Source organism: Mchenga conophoros, linkage group LG22 (genome assembly GCF_057382185.1).
Source record: "Mchenga conophoros isolate Kocher_MC1m ecotype Shallow Benthic linkage group LG22, M_conophoros_male_GT1.1, whole genome shotgun sequence".
NCBI lineage: Eukaryota > Metazoa > Chordata > Actinopteri > Cichliformes > Cichlidae > Mchenga > Mchenga conophoros.
The window spans coordinates 18004867-18022193 of record NC_140546.1 but is presented as its reverse complement, the minus strand read 5'-3'; the positions used below and the strand labels follow the sequence as shown (position 1 = coordinate 18022193).

General features: G+C 41.1%; 2 protein-coding genes and 1 non-coding gene across 3 annotated transcripts; 2 read left to right on the top strand and 1 right to left on the bottom strand.

Annotated features, from left to right (window-relative positions):
• The first annotated feature begins 307 nt into the window (after positions 1-307).
• On the top strand, positions 308-7157 carry LOC146549259 (polyadenylate-binding protein 1). Its single transcript, XM_085261729.1, has 14 exons — positions 308-1074; positions 2430-2623; positions 3418-3533; positions 3778-3917; positions 4041-4135; positions 4230-4367; positions 4610-4705; positions 4825-5191; positions 5604-5714; positions 5831-5976; positions 6089-6173; positions 6302-6432; positions 6555-6647; positions 6757-7157. Exons 1-13 carry the CDS (start codon positions 882-884, stop codon positions 6645-6647), a joined length of 1905 nt encoding a protein of 634 aa, XP_085117855.1. The 5' UTR covers positions 308-881; the 3' UTR covers positions 6757-7157.
• Positions 4401-4537, top strand: LOC146549260 (small nucleolar RNA SNORA5). The gene has a single exon (XR_014890586.1). It is a non-coding gene; the product is annotated as a small nucleolar RNA SNORA5 (small nucleolar RNA).
• A 44-nt stretch (positions 7158-7201) lies between the features above and the next one.
• Positions 7202-17294, bottom strand: LOC146549258 (uncharacterized). Its single transcript, XM_085261733.1, has 5 exons — positions 17245-17294; positions 9408-9505; positions 8590-8658; positions 8364-8487; positions 7202-7598 (listed from the first exon to the last, which is right to left on the bottom strand). Exons 1-5 carry the CDS (start codon positions 17277-17279, stop codon positions 7397-7399), a joined length of 528 nt encoding a protein of 175 aa, XP_085117859.1. The 5' UTR covers positions 17280-17294; the 3' UTR covers positions 7202-7396.
• Between the last annotated feature and the right edge of the window lie 33 nt (positions 17295-17327).

The window sequence follows — 17327 nt, the reverse complement described above, 5'->3', positions numbered from 1 at the left end:
GTTAAAACTGATTAGCAGTTGGGAATGTTGCATGTATGTATATGAATATGGGCATTGCCTTTCCCGCCAGTTGATACTAAAGAGCGCGAATTTAGCTCGTTCTTCTGCATCATCACTTAACAAGAGAGCTTTCTGGTGGGCACAATCAGGCATTTTGAGGATTTAACAAAACGTTTTTCATGATTTCATCATCACGCCTAGAGTAGTGGTCAACGCCCCTTTGTTATCTTTTTTTTTTCTTTCTCTCTCGCCAAACAATGATTGGTCCATTTCGGTGACGCGCCCAGTAGTATATATCAGACAACTTCCCGAGGACTTCCTCCCCCTCAACCCCGGCTGTCAGTGCTGTGTGAGTGCGTGTGTGCTCCTGAGCTCGCTCGGCACACATTCTATAAAAAAATAAAAATACAAAAAAAATTTAAAACATAAAAAACGCCAAAAAATCTTTTTTTTTTTCCGTTTACTTTTTTTTTTGTAACAAGTCGGTGAAGCTGGAGGAGACATTCGAGGACTGGACGGTAACGTACAAGCAGGGGCTGCCTAACGTATCGAATTTTTTTAGTCGACGTGTTACTGATTCCGTAGCGAGGCCAAGTACCGCTATATTTGCTTTTATTTCTGCATGTCAGGTTTGAATGACAGTTTTAAGCCAATAAGAAGTCGACGTTTTGCCATTTTAGCATCTCCGTCTTATAAATTCTTTTACCCGAAAACACTGCAACTGACTTGACTAGTCAACGGTTGTATCACGTTCTGCCCCGAACCGACGTGACGCTAGCGACCGTTGGACAACCGAGGTATTGGCTCATCGTCGCAAACTTTTTCTTTAAGAACATATAGCTTCGTACGATTATTCTACTAGCCTCCACAGCCACGGGAAAATGAACCCCAGTGCTCCCAGTTACCCCATGGCCTCCCTGTACGTCGGAGATCTGCATCAAGATGTGACCGAGGCCATGCTGTACGAGAAATTCAGCCCAGCCGGAGCAATCCTCTCTATCCGGGTCTGTAGGGACATGATCACCCGGCGTTCCTTGGGATACGCCTATGTAAACTTCCAGCAACCGGCGGACGGTAAGTAATTTATTTAAATATAACATTTGAGAAAATGTGCTTTATAAGAAATCAGTGACAAGTGAGAGCTAGCCTATTCCTACTACACGTGACTGCGGCCGACATGTTGTAGGTAGGGTCTCCTCATGTGAACCTCCCAGCAGTGGCGTAGCAGCACCGAGTCCGCCCAGCCCTCCCCAGTAATGTAGCATTGCTGCAGGCTGCCGAGCGAATACTTGGTCCACTTTTATCTCCCTTCTGTGCGGACAACACCCCAACTCTTACCCTTAAAACGATTAGACAACAGTTTAGAAGTGGTGGTGTAAACATTTATCAGCATCAGGGAAAAATAAGTAAGTAAAATTTTATTTGTATAGAACCTTTCAAGACAAAAATCACAAAGTGCTAAATTAAACCAATGAGTCCACAGATCTCAGGCTTAAAGGAAGGGAAAAATAAGTGCTGACTTTCAAACAAGTTTTTTTTTTTTTTTTTTTTTTTTTTTTTTTTTTTTTTTTGCAAAATGCTTTTCTGTCTAGAGGCCACAAATCTGCCTCCATCCACCTCTATAAACGTTTTCTGCCTAACACTGAGCAAAGAGAAAAGGGACTCTTGAGTATGTTTCTAATCTTCAACAGCGATGGCCAGAATTTTGACCATGTTTCAGTTTGCTCAGATGTTGTTCCATCATCTCATATTTACCTAATGGTTTGACTCCACTTGTGTTCTCTCTCCCCCCCACACACACACACACACACTTTATTTGTAGGATGTTTTCTGATTTTAAAGTTGTTGCCAGTTGAAATGCATATGTACAGCAATGCCTTCAGGTTTATTTGTCTAAGTTTGGGGAAACTAGTGGGGATGCTTGACAGCATCTAGATTCACCAGAGGGGTTTAATATTGAGATTAAGGTGCAGATGAACTAAGGTTAGCCCCAATTAATGCACAGGATGTAATATTTGCTGTGCTGCTCTCAGTGGGGAGAACGCAAGAGGTTACTAATGTACATATGCTGATGTACTTGTGACCAGAAGGACCAGTTTGAACTGAAGGAAGTTGATTAAAGCACCTACTGTGAAGTTGCCCTGGGGGATGATACCTGAAAGGAGGACTAACACATGCTAATGTGCCTTAACACCTTTACAGAATTAATGCTGCTTTCATTTCTTTGAAATGGCTCAGGGGAAAAAAATCTTGTAAATCAAGATTTCTCACATTGGTTTGCTAAACAGCTTTTCACAACCCCCCCCCCCCCCCCCCCCCCTCTCAAGACTAACCTGCATATCAGCTGGTTGCTATCACACCCAAACACAATGGATGACTCAGACCTAATCATTTCTTTTAACCCCCCCCCCTTCTCCGTCTCTCTTCAGCTGAGCGTGCACTGGACACCATGAACTTTGACGTGATAAAGGGGCAGCCTGTACGCATCATGTGGTCGCAGCGTGATCCATCACTGAGAAAAAGCGGCGTGGGAAACATCTTCATCAAGAATCTTGACAAGTCCATTGACAACAAGGCTCTTTATGACACCTTCTCCGCTTTTGGCAACATCCTGTCCTGCAAGGTAAAGCTTTTCTGCCCCTTTCTCTCCCTTTTGTTACAGGTAACCTGAAAGCAGAGGTGGAGGTGGCTCAGCAGGTCGTATGATTGTATTCGCATGCAAGAGCTCTACTAGAGACTATGTGCTACAGAGTTGTGAAAAGCATTCTCCCATTAACACATTTTTTCACCTTTTCTGCTGACACCGGAATACTCACTCCTCACGTCACGAAAGATGGAAAAACGCGTCAATTTGGATCTGTAGCTGCAACATAGTAATGTGGAGATGTAGAGAAAAACAGATTATAAGGAGGAGAGGGTTTGCATCCCTGAACCAGTCAGTTTGGATGTAAAGTGACACACTGGATCCAGAGAAAGATTTACATTCATTCATTAGACTGTGTTTAGATTTTCTAATTGGTTTATTACAAATCATAATATGCAGGTTATTTTTCAGGGTATACTTTTCGTGATAAAACTGGCTGCAAAGCCAGAAATATTAGAAAAGGTAACAGTGAGACAGGTTAGATTCAACGTCTCATCGCTGGAAAAATGCACAACTCAAAATAATAAAATGCAGTTAGGCATCTGATCTGAATTTTAAACAATATATGTACATAGAATATTTCCACACAAATATACACAACCAATAACAATATAAACAATATAAACATTCATATACAGTAACATGACCATATAATAATAACAATGTTTTAATGTGAGTGTGATCCTACAGACTGTTCAGGTTAAGTATACTTGTTGCTGCATGTTTGTGTCTGTGTGTGTTTTTAAAAGCTGCATGTGTTCTCTTCCTGTAAGGTGGTTTGTGACGAGAATGGCTCTAAAGGCTACGGGTTTGTGCATTTTGAGACTCAGGAGGCGGCTGAACGAGCCATTGAGAAAATGAATGGCATGCTGCTCAATGACCGGAAAGTGTAAGTGAATGTATTCACTGGCTTCCAGGTGTTTGGATGTATAATTTCTGAAAGCTGCTGAGTCATGTTAACCAACAGTGTTGGATGTTTCAGTGCAATGTTGATGAAGTTTGTTTGTGATAAAAGTGTATAGCTGTAATATACAAATAAGTCATAACAGTTATGCAGTAATTAAACTGTACTAATTTTTACTGTCCCCCATAATGAATGCGCTTGTAAGTTTTAAAATATCCTTTTAATGCAGGTTTGTGGGCCGCTTCAAATCTCGCAAAGAGCGCGAGGCTGAGTTGGGTGCCCGAGCCAAGGAGTTTACAAATGTCTACATTAAAAACTTTGGCGATGAGATGGACGATGAGAAGCTGAGGGAGCTCTTCAGTAAATATGGTAAGTCGGCGTGTCCCAACTTTAAAATGGTTTCAGCTGCTCCAGTGTTGGCATAAAGAGGTATTTAAAAAAAAAAAAAAAAAAAAAAAAAAGGAAGGCAATAAGGTTTTTTTTGTTTCTTAGGTAATGCCATGAGTATCCGGGTCATGACGGACGAAAATGGAAAGTCTCGAGGGTTTGGGTTCGTTAGCTTTGAAAGACACGAGGATGCCCAAAAGGTGAGCCACGTTTAATTTCTTTCAACAAAAAAAGTAAACATCGTATCCGCCAGAAAATGTTCACAAACTTGACCCGATTTCATGCTTTCTTCAGGCGGTGGATGAGATGAACGGGAAGGAGATGAACGGCAAGCTTATGTATGTCGGCCGCGCCCAGAAGAAGGTGGAGCGACAGACTGAGCTGAAGCGCAAATTTGAGCAGATGAAGCAAGACCGCATGACTCGCTACCAGGTTCGTTTCTTCTTGACAAGTCTGCCCAGAGACCGCAGCTTTGTCAAATTCAGTGCTCCCTCTTTGGTGGGCTGCACTGGCCAAAATGGCTGCAACAGTGACACTGTAGTTCATGGGCCCCACTTTCCTTCACCGTGGATCCTGGGGATAAAAATGTGCTGCAGACAAAAACATCTGCTGGAGATCACTTTGTATATGTAGTGTTTATAAGAAGTTACAAGATTACTTTTGGTTATTTGCAGGGTGTTAATTTGTATGTGAAGAACCTTGACGATGGAATAGACGACGAACGTCTGAGGAAGGAGTTTTCGCCATTCGGCACCATAACCAGTGCCAAGGTATGACCGATAATAGAATTTTATGAGCTGGCACTAATGATCTTTTAATGCTCTCTATTATGATACTGGCAGTTGGTGACTATGTAGTATTTATAAATGCCTTTTCTCTTCTCTCTCAGGTGATGATGGAAGGAGGGCGCAGTAAAGGCTTTGGCTTTGTCTGCTTCTCGTCCCCAGAGGAGGCCACCAAAGCTGTGACAGAAATGAACGGACGTATCGTAGCCACCAAGCCGCTGTACGTGGCCCTGGCCCAGAGGAAAGAGGAGCGTCAAGCCCACCTGACCAACCAGTACATGCAGCGCATGGCCAGTGTGCGCGCAGTGCCAAATCCAGTCATTAACCCGTACCAGGCCGCCCCGCCGTCCGGCTACTTCATGGCAGCCATCCCCCAGGCCCAGAACCGTGCCGCTTACTACCCAGCTGCTGGCCAGATGGCCCAGCTCCGCCCGAGCCCACGCTGGACCACCCAAAATGTTCGACCACAGCGTGAGTATTCAGAGGTTGTCCTTTTGTAATATTTGTGTTGATATTTATTCTTGTTTTAAAAGAGACTTGAAAGATTGTCTATTATTTTCACCAATTATGCAAAAATCAGCAGACCACCTGCGTTTTGTGTCCATAGTCTACTTCAGTTGAACGGCTCATTTAGAGATGTTCAGAGACAGCACTGTTTCTTAATATAGTCAAATTCCCAATAAAGCTGTTTTCATTTACATACTTTTCACTTTATCTGGTCAGAAAGCAGAACAAGTATGAAAAGGAGCTGAAATGAGAATGAGATGTTTGTGCTGCTAAAATATTCAAATGCACCTTCTGGAGTGTGTGTTGGGCTTGAATGAATTTAACTAATGAACTATAAATGGGATATTAATAGCAGTTTGATTTTATTTGTCCATAGACTTCCAGAACATGTCGGGTGGAATACGTCCCTCAGGCCCTCGCCCTCAAACCTTCAGCACAGTGCGGCCTTCCTCCCAGGTGCCCCGCATGATGACCACCCAGCGAGTCGGTCAGTCCACTGACACTGTCCACACACAGTTGTGTCCTGTAACTCTTCTGCTTGTTAGTTATTATATTTCATGCTCATCCTTTTTGTTTTTTCTTTTTCTTTTTTCCCCCCTTCAGCCACTCAGACCATGGGCCCCCGACCAGCCACTGCAGCTGCCGCAGCAGCTACCCCCGTGCGTGGAGTACCTCAGTACAAGTATGCAGCAGGAGTTCGCAATACCCAACAGCACATGAACACTCAGCCACAAGTTAACATGCAGCAGGTAGGAATGCTCATTATCTAGAACTAATGGCTTTTTTTCTGCCCTACAACTGAGGAAAAACTGGGATGTACATAAATTTTTTTTTTTTTTTAAATTTCCAATCTTCCCAAAGCCTGCAGTCCACGTCCAGGGACAGGAGCCTCTGACTGCCTCCATGCTGGCTGCTGCTCCTCCTCAGGAGCAGAAGCAGATGCTGGGTAAGGTTTAGTAGCAGCTCTCCATGACTAAATGTAGCCTTAGCCTATCTATAGCAGTAGTACTGAGTACAGGCACGGCCTTTCTTTGTTCATCCTGTCTTTAAATCTCTTATGTGTCCCTCCAATAGGTGAGCGTCTGTTTCCACTGATCCAGAACATGCACCCCAGCCTGGCAGGCAAGATCACAGGCATGCTGCTGGAGATCGACAACTCAGAGCTGCTCCACATGCTGGAGTCCCCAGAGTCTCTCCGCTCAAAGGTCAGTACTTGCGCAAGTTATTATCAACAATGTCAGGCCGTTAATTATTTTAAGAATCTTCCTCTTAAAAAGGAGAGCAGAGTGCTCGCTGTTGCTAACATTAGGTGACCTGCTGTGTTTAGGTGGATGAGGCTGTGGCTGTACTGCAGGCTCATCAGGCCAAGGAAGCCGCCCAGAAGACAGTGACCAATTCAGCTGGTGTCCCAAGTGTTTAGGTATGACTTTTCAGAGCTGCTGTAACAAGGAGAGGCTAGTGCTTTCATTTCATTTAGAGCCTCTTGTAAATAGAAAACGTCACATCTTTTTTTTTTTTTTTTCCCGCAGGAGTGTGGAACCTTGAGACCAGCTTCACCGATGGACAAAAGAATTTCACAGTGGAAAAAGTTGAAAAACACACAAAACAAAGTAAAAAGAAAATAAATAATATATTAAAAAAAATAACAATGAAAACAAATCTCCAGCCCGGCCTACAATGAACAGAAACATCAGGTCTGGTTTGTTGAATGAAAGATGGGGGGGGGAAAAAAAGGGAAAAAGTTCAAATAAAAAATGCTCAGTTTTGAGGGGTTTTAAAGGAGAATTCTGTGGAACAAAAGATTGAAAGCATTCCTTTCTGCCATTTTATCAATTTCTTTTTTGAATGTTTGGACCTGTTGTTGTCAATTTTCCCCTGACCTTTGCTTGCTTGAATAAAACGAATAATAAAACACATCTGTTACATGCTCGATCTGAGGCATCACTAGTTCACATTATGAAACCACCACAGAAGTTGTGTTTCAAGTCTTTTTCTTTATTTATGCTTTTGTGACAGGAGGAACAGTCAAACATTAACAAGCACTGAAACACATTTTTAGGCTCCCTGATGTCAAGTCAGCCATCCAACACGAGCAGCTGTATGAATTCAGTCCACGACAAAAGATGGTGATGTGGTGGCACGTCTGCTAGAGAAGCTGATCGTTTTCATTTAGTTGCCGATGGCAGCGGCCTGATCTCTCATTGTCTGGACCATAGCCTCCACCTGCTTCTGGAGGTTCTCAAACATGGGCTGCAACTGGGTGGCCAGAGGTTTGAGCTGCTCCTCCACGTTGGTGGAAGCGGCCCTCAGTTGTTCCTGGATCTGAATGGCCAGAGGCTCCAGCTGGGCTTTCCTCTCCTCCAAGAAAGTCCTGTTAGGGTAGAAAATGACTCACTGTTACATTTAGAAATCAGAAACGCACCACTGGCCATGTTTACTGGCAGGCTTCTTTACATGCTCACACCTCTCATTTATTGACAATCTAGGTATAAATACATGTAGAGTATGAGTGGTAGAAATACTCATATTTCAGCTACATGTACTGCATATTAATCACAGTAGTCACGGAGGATGGCTGACCCTCTGAGCCTGGTTCTGTTGGGGATTACTTCCTATTAAAAGGGAGTTTTTCCTTCCCACTGTTGCCAAGTGCTTGCTCATAGAGGGATCATCTGATTGTTGAGGTTTTCTCTTTATTATTGTAGGGTCCTTACCTTATAGTATAAAGCATCTTGGCGATATATAAATAAATCTTATTTTATTTAAAAAGTGCTTGATAATCATAATTACAAACTGCTTGGTTTATATGATCACATATTAATGACTATTTCATTTATATATATGCAAAAAAAATGCCATGTAATTGTAAATAAATACAGTAACTAGTCTATTATTACAATAAGCTTCCCTGCACTTATCGCAGCTAGTAAAAACACAGAGATAAGAACATCTCTATCACACACGCAGTGCTCAGGGTTACTGTGTGGGTCTGGTCTGCCTTGCATGATTACGTTATCACTGAGAGGCACAGAGGAGCTGTTGGCTGGTTATTTAACAGTGGACAAAGTCCAGTTTTAATCATTCTGAACACGTCTACATGCGTGTGAAGACGTTTTGCAGATAGTTGGTTACTCACCAAGCCTGGTTGACCAGATCTGGGTTGCGGATGATCTCACTCAGGTCTTGAGGCATTTTGTTCTTCAGGTCCTCAAAGTACTGACTGAGGTTGTCAAGATTTAAGGCTTCCTGTGCAAAGCTTCCTGTTGGAAAAAAACAGAAATGAAATAAAGTGTTTTGTTTGTTTTTAAACTTCCCACCTTCCCCGATAGATATTTAACAAAAATGTCAAAATCTGGTCATACCTTGTGCCAGGGCGAGCACGACAACGGCGACAATGAGGGAGAATTTCATGACTGCTGACTGGATTACACCTGCACAACACATAACGTTTGGTGAGCAGTGCGCTTGAGGCGTTAGATGTTAAAAAGCAGTATTTGCCTGAAGTCACCCACAAAATCCACACCATGTTTAATCAGGTGAGTCAATGACAAAGTTATTGTCTAGGAATCCTGGTTTGACTTGTTGTCACATGGAAACAGAATCAATGTTTTGTGTATTTTTTCAAACTTCAGCAGTCAGTGATTATAGCTTATATACTCTAAACCTTTGAAATAATTTATCACAGAGAAAATTAAGCCTTGAAGCTCAACCTGGGTAGAAACTGGAATGAGGTTTTTTTTGTTTATTTTTAATGAGCTTCTTGCTTCTTTGGTTGTTAACTAGCAAAAGAAATGCTATAATTTACTTAAAGCACATAAAAAGTGCCTCTTCCAGAATTTTTATGTAAAAATATAACTTTAAGGATCAATCCTACACATGAGAGTACTTTTAAAAGTCATTTTCTTTACATTTCCAGCATTTATATTACGTTCTGCTCTATTATTGCATTTAAGTAGCATAGTAAATGTTTGTAGGAGTTGGCTTATTTAATGCCTGTCTTTAAATAAACTTTTGCTGCCTCTGAGCTCTGCCTCACGTCACTGTTAAATGCTGACATTTCACATACTACGAGGTGCACTTTTACAGCAAGTCTCAGAAAATATAAACAATTTAAGGCTTTTTGGGGGAAAGGAGAGAAAAGGTTTTAATTCAAACCTATTAGAAAATAAATCAGACTCACCTGTGCTGCAGGAGAATGTGGACCAGATGGTGGCTTTACTCAGGACTCTTACACTTCTTATAGCCCAGGGTGATGATGCATTCCTGTCAGACGGAGATCTGATTGGATGAGACAAAGAAAGAAAGAAAAAAAACATTACTGGATGCTGAACCTTGCTGCTCTGTCTGCCAGCTGGGCAAATCCAAGCAAAGTCCAACAGCCAACATGAGTGTGGCTCTTATCATGATGATTAGGCAAAAATATTTAATCATCAAGAACAGTATCAAGGTTACCACAGTGAGGCCAGTGAGGTTGGGGGAACTTTTGGTGACATCATCTTTAACAGATGTGATACGTGTGATTATAAAATCAGGGTTGATGTCAGTGTTGTGCTTCTGTGTTCATTTCTCAGTAAGATGTGCACACATTGTGAAAGCTCAGGAGTATATTGAGTAAACTGAGTTCTTATGACTGATTAGTTTATTGATGTGTTCTTCAGTGTGTGTACAAAGCACTGGACTCTTTGGTAAACTATGGAGTTCTCTAAAGAAAGACCACTTTGGTCCAGATCAAATCATCTTATTGGATAAATTCAATAAATCCATGTGTGGTTCACAGAGGTTAAATCAAAAATCTTGCCATTTGTATATTCTGTTTCTATAGTTCCCTAAGCCAGGAGCCTTTCTATGATTTTTGGACTGGGGTGGCACCAAACTAAAGCAGATGAAGAACTATTGAAAATCCATGGTGTAGTAATATGTAAGCCACATACTGAAGCACAAGTTTCTACCGTCCCGGGTTTTGTTATTTTATGTTCATCTTTGAAAAGTAAAACAGTTACAGGAAGCAACTAGAGACGACCTGGTGACATGAAACCAGCGAACAATGGGTGAAATAATATAGCTTTGCCTTTTAAGAAGCATAGGTGGTATAAAAGATGGACGCAGCTGTCGTGATGTCATCCATTAGTTAATTTAGTCCCGGTTTGAAGCCTTATGATGAGTCTTTTTGTCATTGGTGTTTCAAAACTGGATGTAATGATCAAGGGGCAGGTCACTGTGTCTGAATAATTCTGCTCTCTGAAAAAAGCTTCGTTTCTGTTTTTTAAATGTCCTAATATTTTATAATAATAAAATGAGTCCCAGAAACCACAAAGTCAACAGCAACATGTTAACGGAGATCATGTTTGAGAGCTAGTTTCTCTCAGACGTCTTCAGGACTGGAATTTGTTTTTGGCTTTTTTTGTTTGTTTTTTTGCCATCACAGCTATCGCCCCCTGGTGGCCAGTACGAAGAATGGAGGTCTGAGTTACTTTTTGGCTTCACATCCACTGATCCACTGATCCACTGATCAGAGGCATGGACGTTATTGTAATTTGGGGCTTTTAACTTTACATTTAACCTTTCATTAGAGAACAACTGGTAGTTTCTTTTTGACATCATAAAAACGTTTAATTATTGCAAGGTCTTTAGATAAACCTATACTCAGAACAATGGGAAAGTCCAAGGAACTCAGTAAACACATGACTGTGCATCTTATCACGCTGATTGAAGAAAACACTTGATCATAACTAACAGCGTCAGCATTACGACAGCAAGGCCATCTCTGAGAAGACTTTTGGTGACATTAACATCAACATATATGGCAATGGATTATCATAGGCTTGATGGCAGTGTTGTGCTCCTGTTTTCAGGAACTCAGTGAAGATCTAAGAAAGGGAATTGTAGATTTACACTAGTTGGGAAGGTCTCTTCAAGCCATTTCTAAACATAAATACAAGTTATTTGAACGTGGCACCACTCTTACAAGGTTTGGAGAAGACTCATACTGTCACCCTCAAATGAGAGGAAATTGGTTAAGATGTTCTGGAACAACCCAGGAACTACTAAGGCTCAAGCCTGTCATGAACTGCTGCCAGTTTTAAGTCTCCATGGACTGAGAGATTGCTGACCGAATAAGAAGTGTTGCCATAAAATCAACACCTTTAACCTCAACTAAAATTTGCTGCTGCCCACATGGACGAGCCAAATGCTTTCTGGAGGATAGCTTTATAGTTAGATGAGACAAAGATTGTGCTATTTGTCCACAATGACAAGAGGTATGTTTGGAAGAGTAAATGTAAAGCTTTGAAACCTAAGAACACTAAACTATACAAGCTGTCAAGCAGCTTGGTGGTAGCATCATGCTTTGGGGTTGTTTTGTTACCAGTACTGTTACATTGCGCAAAGAATAACGATGGAGGAGGACTACTCTTCAACTTCCCCTCAAATCAACACCTGAAACCTGGACACGGTTGGCTTTTACAACAGAGCAATGATCCCAAACACATCAAAATTGGTTTGGGAATGGATAAAGCTGGCTAACATTAAGGTTTAGGAATGGTCTTCCCAAAGCATAAATCTCAACCCTATTGAAACTTTGTGTACTACACGTCAGAGCTGGTCTCATACCAGGAAATTAACTTTCTGCCAAGAAGAGTGGTCAAATATTCAGCCAGAACTATACCAGAGGCTTGCTCATGCCTACCAAAACTATCTGGCTGCCGTGCATCGTGCTGAGGGACATCTAACCAATTATAAACACTTATAAGTCTGTATTTATACTTTCGACCCCATGTGGATTGGAGAAGATCCAAAGTGAGTAACACTCAGCCATTGTCTTTTAAAGTCATCAAAGATTTATGCTGTACAATCATTCCACCCCGGATAAAGAACAGTTCAATAAATCACTAAAAGCTAAAATTACCATGAAATTTGAAATGACCATGATGAGTGGATGTAAGAACTTTTGACCATAACGGTACCTGCAAAATAAAATAACACCAAATGTTAGCATGCTAACTTCATGCTGTATAACACAAAATATCACCCTTTTTGAATTTGTTCATCTTTAATTACTCTAATTAATTACTAAGCAGAACATTTTTTTTATTAAGTGGGAAAAAAAAATATTTCAAGCTGCCTCATTCAGCTGTTCTTTAGGAAGCACTGTCATGGATTACACTCATTCATGTGAATGTAAACCTTCTACCTTTGGCTTACATCCAGCAGGGTGTTATTGCCTCCAATCTATCTTTATAGCTGCTGTAAAATGATTAATTCCCGACTGCTTCCCACCCCAGCCAGTAATAAACAATCTCATACATGTGTTTGGATAGAAATATGTGAGCAGGGAGCATAAACAACACGAGCTGTTTAATAAACCTTGTACAAATGTATCGTGAGCCTCTATTCATCTGGTGGGAAAAGTCTGCAGTGGAGTTTTAAAAATGAGATTATGACCGTAAAGCTTTGATCAAAACCAGATGTGGAAACATGCACCATGTTTGCAACCCAGCATTTATTCTCTGTGTCCAGGCCTGCACTGTCCTATTGGCTTAAGCTGTTTGCGTCTCTAAAAAGTGCTCCAGACACAGAACCATCTGCTTTGTGGTATGCAATCGACGTGAGGATGCATCACTTGACATTAAAGTGTGTGCAGCAGGAATAAAGTAGTTCAGCAGAGCTACGACGTGAACAATGGGGGCATTTACTCGAAAAGATGTCAGCATGAAAAAAGAAAAAGTGTCCTGATTCTGTCTTTCCTTTAAGCTTTGACCCCCTGAGGCTCTCGCTCATCCATAAAAATGATTGATTGCATTACGCGCTCAACTCAACGGGAAAGAAGCACTAACGTACTCAGAGCTGTAATAACATTCAGTAAAGCAGCTGCTGCTAAAGTGAATCATGTACTAAGCTGCCCTCTTATATTAAAATAGACAAAACTGATGTACTGCTATCAACTTTTTAAATGTTGTACCCGATTGTGGAAGAGCTATATACAAGAGCATCTTAATGCTGTTAAGTTATGCCTGAAAGGAAAACTTTCATTTATGTTATTGTCATTATATCTAAAGTGAAACATATGAAGTTTTTTGTTTTAGTTGTGATGGTTATGGCTTATAGCTCATGAAAAACAGAAATCCAGTGTCTCAGATTGTTAGAATATTTCATCCAGTTAATTTATATACTCAGTACTTGACTGTGGCTCTGTTAGCAAGAATTACTGCATCAGGGTGGTGTAACACGGAGGTGATCGGGTTTTGGCGCTGCTGAGGCCAGGCTGTTTTCATGTTTCCCCCAGACTCTCTGTGAGGTTCAGATTAGGCGACCCGGCGGTAATAACACGGTGAGAAAAACATGCTAGTTTTGGTACCGTGGGCTGGTACTTATTCCTCCTGGAACAGGAAACCTGCACCTCCATAAAGCCTGTCCACAGATGGAAGCATGAAGTGCTCTAAAATCTCTCAGTGGACGCTGCATTGACTCTGGACTTGATAAAACACAGTGGCTAACCACCTCCAACAGCAGCAGATGACATGGCATGCCAACTCATCACAGCCTGCAGAAACTTCACCCTGGACTTCAAACACATTGGATTCTGTGGCTTTCCACTCTCCTTCCAGACTCCAGGACTTTGACTTCCAAACGAAATGCAAAATTTACTTTCACCTGAAGAGAACTTTGGACCAATGAGCAACAATCCAGTTCCTTTTTCTTCTTTGCCCACTTCTGACTATGTCTCTAGCTCAAGAGCAGCTTAATATTAGGAATACAACAGCTGTAGCTCCTTTTCTGAAGACATCTGTGCACTGAGCTGTTCAATTGGGTTCAAGTGTGGGATCTGGCTTGCATACTCAAGGACATTCGCAGAGTGGTCCTGAAGGCGCTCCTTTGTTATCTTGGCTATGTGCTTAGGGTCATTGTCCTGCTGGAAGATGAACCTTCGTCTCAGTCTGAAGTCCAGAGTGCTGTGCAGCAGTTTATCATAAAGGATGTCTATTTACATAGCTGCATTCATCTTTCCCTTGACCCTAACTAGTCTCCCAGTCCCTCCTGTTGAAAACTGTCCCCACAGCATGATGGTGCCACCACCATGCTTTACTGTAGGGATGGTATTGGCCAGGTGATGAGCGATGCCTGGTTTCCTTGGTATTCAGGCCAAAGAGTTCAATCTTTGTTTCATTAGACCAGAGGGTTTTATTTCTCGTGGTCTGAGATTCCTTCAGGTGTCTTATGACAAACTCCAGAGAGGCTGTAATGGGCCTGTTACTGAGGAGTGGCTTCCACCTGGCTGTTCTACCATACAGGCCTGATTAATGAAGTGCTGGAGAAATGATGACCCTATGCTTCGCATCTCACCAGAGAGCAGCTGGAGATCTGTCAGTGTAACCGTCAAGTTCTTGGTCACCTGACTAAAGGCTAGCTCTAAGAAGAGACCTGTTGGCTCCAAATTTCTTCCATTTATGGGTGATGGAGGAGGCCACTGTGTTCATTGGGACTTTCAATCCTGCAGAATTTTTTTGTACCCTTTTTTGTACAATCCTGTCTCCGAGATCTAAAAACAATTTGTTGGACTTCATGGCTTGGTTTGTGCGCTGACCTGTACTGTCAACTATGGGACCTCGTATATACAAGTGTGTGCCTTTCCAAATCACATCCAATTAACTGAAATCATCACAGGACTCCAGTTAAGCTATAGGAACAATGACGGATTGTAAGTTGAAACAGGATACACCTCACTTCAAGTCTGAGTGTCATGACAAAGGCTGTGAATACTTAGGTACATGTTAAACTTTTGTTCTTTATATTCAATAAAGTTTCAAGAATTTTAAACAAAGTTTTTCATGGAATTTTGAGGTACAAATGAATTTAATGCACATTGGAATAAAGTTGTAACATGACAAAATGTGGAACAAGAAAAGTGCTGTGAATACTTTCTAGATGCACTGCATCCCCCAAAACAAAATTAAATACATTCTAATAATTATTCTACTAGTTTGCGCTACCAGATTTTGTATTTTCATGAGCTACTACAAGCTGTAATCACAAAAATTTAAATGTGTAATGGCTTGAAATGTAAGTGCAGATAGGTACTGAAATAGACAAGTTGCCAGTCCATTACAGGGATTGGCTCTGACAGCTGTAAACACTCATTTTCTGCCAGTTTCTTTTTTTATTCTTGTCTCTGTGTGATGTCTATAATCATCAGATGCACAGTTGTAAGCACAGAAGCCCCACCAACCTGCTGCTCAAACCCTTTGTTTATGAGTGGCAGCCAATCAGAAGAAAGCGAGAGATGCTAAAACAGCTTGTTTCAGAAGTTCCTTAAATTTCCTGCATGTCTGCGGTGTTTCTAAAACCAGAAATTTCACAGGTCTCTTTAGAGGGAACAGCACATGTTCAGGATGTCTGTAAATGATAATAATTGTAATATAGCAAACAATGAGACAAACTGAATATTTAAGAAGGAAAAAAAAGAGTGAGAATGCTCAGTATTTAGGTCAGAGGATCACCCGTAGCAGCTTTGCTTGGACCTAATCTTGAAACCTCCATCATCAAAGTTGTATCCATCGTGGAGTTCAGTCCATGCTGACACAAGATCCCATTAGAAAACTGGAGAACAGGATCAACAGACAAATGTCAGAGGAAGTGAACATAAGCCATGGACCTTGAAGTTATGAACTGGGGTCGGGAAATAAAAGCATGCACTAGTCAGGCACACACTCATTCACAGTTATAAAGTGCGCATCTGCAGAAATCCTTCAGCTGTTTGCAGACTCTGCAGTAAACACTATTTCTGACGGTTTTTCTTGTCCTTTGTGCGATTTCCAGTTTCTCACTGGGCTCTAATTGGTTTAAAATGGGCTTTTTAGTGGAAACAGATGAGGTTCAATCTTTGACTTAATGCAGATTCAGTTTAACAAAAAAAGTGAGGGAGGACTAGTTCCTCCTTTGGACTTCTCTGGCTTCATCGCAGACCGCAGAAAGAATGAAAAATGACACAAGACCCACAAAGTCCTAAAAAATATTTAGGAGGCACAAGAGGAGGTCCCATTTCCTCTTCAAGTCTTTGTTCTGCTCTAGGTTGGTGGTCTCACCCTCACTCCAGCTCAGAGTTAAGGTAGTACAAAGTTGCATTATGTTTCAGTATTTCAAAGTAAGATCATCATTTTTTTCCACCTCTTATCGAGTAAACTGAGTTAGTCTGATCCAAGTTTTAATCACATGCTTCAGCAGAGTTGGAGCTGTAAACCCGCACTGTAGTTGTTCTCTGTTGGAGCCAGAGGAGAACAGAGGAGGCTCAGATTTCTTGGCTTGATATTTTCTGATTTTCCACTGTTGCCTTCACGTCCTCCAGAAAACATTGGAATTCTCATGACAGTTGCCCAAGGATACTGTCGATCCACAAACCCGTAGACGACCTGCTCGATCACCTGAGCCACATCTATTACGTTTTTTGTTTTACATTAATTTAATTTGATCAAATTAACAAAAAGAAGAACTACTAACATTTTCTCTATTTTTATTCAACTTTAGTTGGCTTTTCAAGTTTACAAAACCGCTTTAGTTAGCTTTAATTTTTTTTCTTTAAATGTCCAGTTTTTTTCCTTTTATTTAACTTTTTTTTTTTTTTTTTTTTTTTACATGTAGCTTCACTTTTTAGTTTAGCTTACCATACTAGCTATAATAACCTAGAAGCTGGTTTATTATTTCTGGTAGGATTTCATCATAAAGCTAAATCAGAGCTAAACAAAAAAAAAAAAAAAAAAGGTGTTTCCTAGCTGTAGAATATTTTGTGCGCTTGTATTACAATCTGAATGCAAAGATAATATTATAACAACTTAAGGTCAGTGTGTTATTACTATCCCAGGAAGTAAAGCTTCCTGCATCCTTGGATCCTCAGCTAGGATGAGGAAATACTCCACAAAAACAAGCAAACACAGGTGGGGGGGAGGAAATTAGCCCATTAAAAACACAGTCCGTGTAACAATGAACAGGTGCAATAAAATTAAAAGAATACCAGCTTACAAACACACATTAGAAAACGTGTACAGCCTGACTGTAAATGCATTTCACAGTGTAGAAGAAACAGGATACGAGGGGTCCTTGAAGGCAGCAC

Bases quoted from the DNA above. Each gene is read 5' to 3' on its own strand.
- LOC146549259 (XM_085261729.1), top strand. From the start codon at position 882: ATGAACCCCAGTGCTCCCAGTTACCCCATGGCCTCCCTGTACGTCGGA. The intron at 4,706-4,824 runs GTATGACCGATA...CTTCTCTCTCAG, and splicing joins GCACCATAACCAGTGCCAAG to GTGATGATGGAAGGAGGGCG. The intron at 6,433-6,554 runs GTCAGTACTTGC...TGCTGTGTTTAG, and splicing joins CAGAGTCTCTCCGCTCAAAG to GTGGATGAGGCTGTGGCTGT.
- LOC146549258 (XM_085261733.1), bottom strand. From the start codon at position 17,279: ATGCATTTACAGTCAGGCTGTACACGTTTTCTAAT. The intron at 8,659-9,407 runs GTGAGTCTGATT...TGTGTTGTGCAG, and splicing joins CACATTCTCCTGCAGCACAG to GTGTAATCCAGTCAGCAGTC. The intron at 8,488-8,589 runs GTATGACCAGAT...TTTTTCCAACAG, and splicing joins CGTGCTCGCCCTGGCACAAG to GAAGCTTTGCACAGGAAGCC.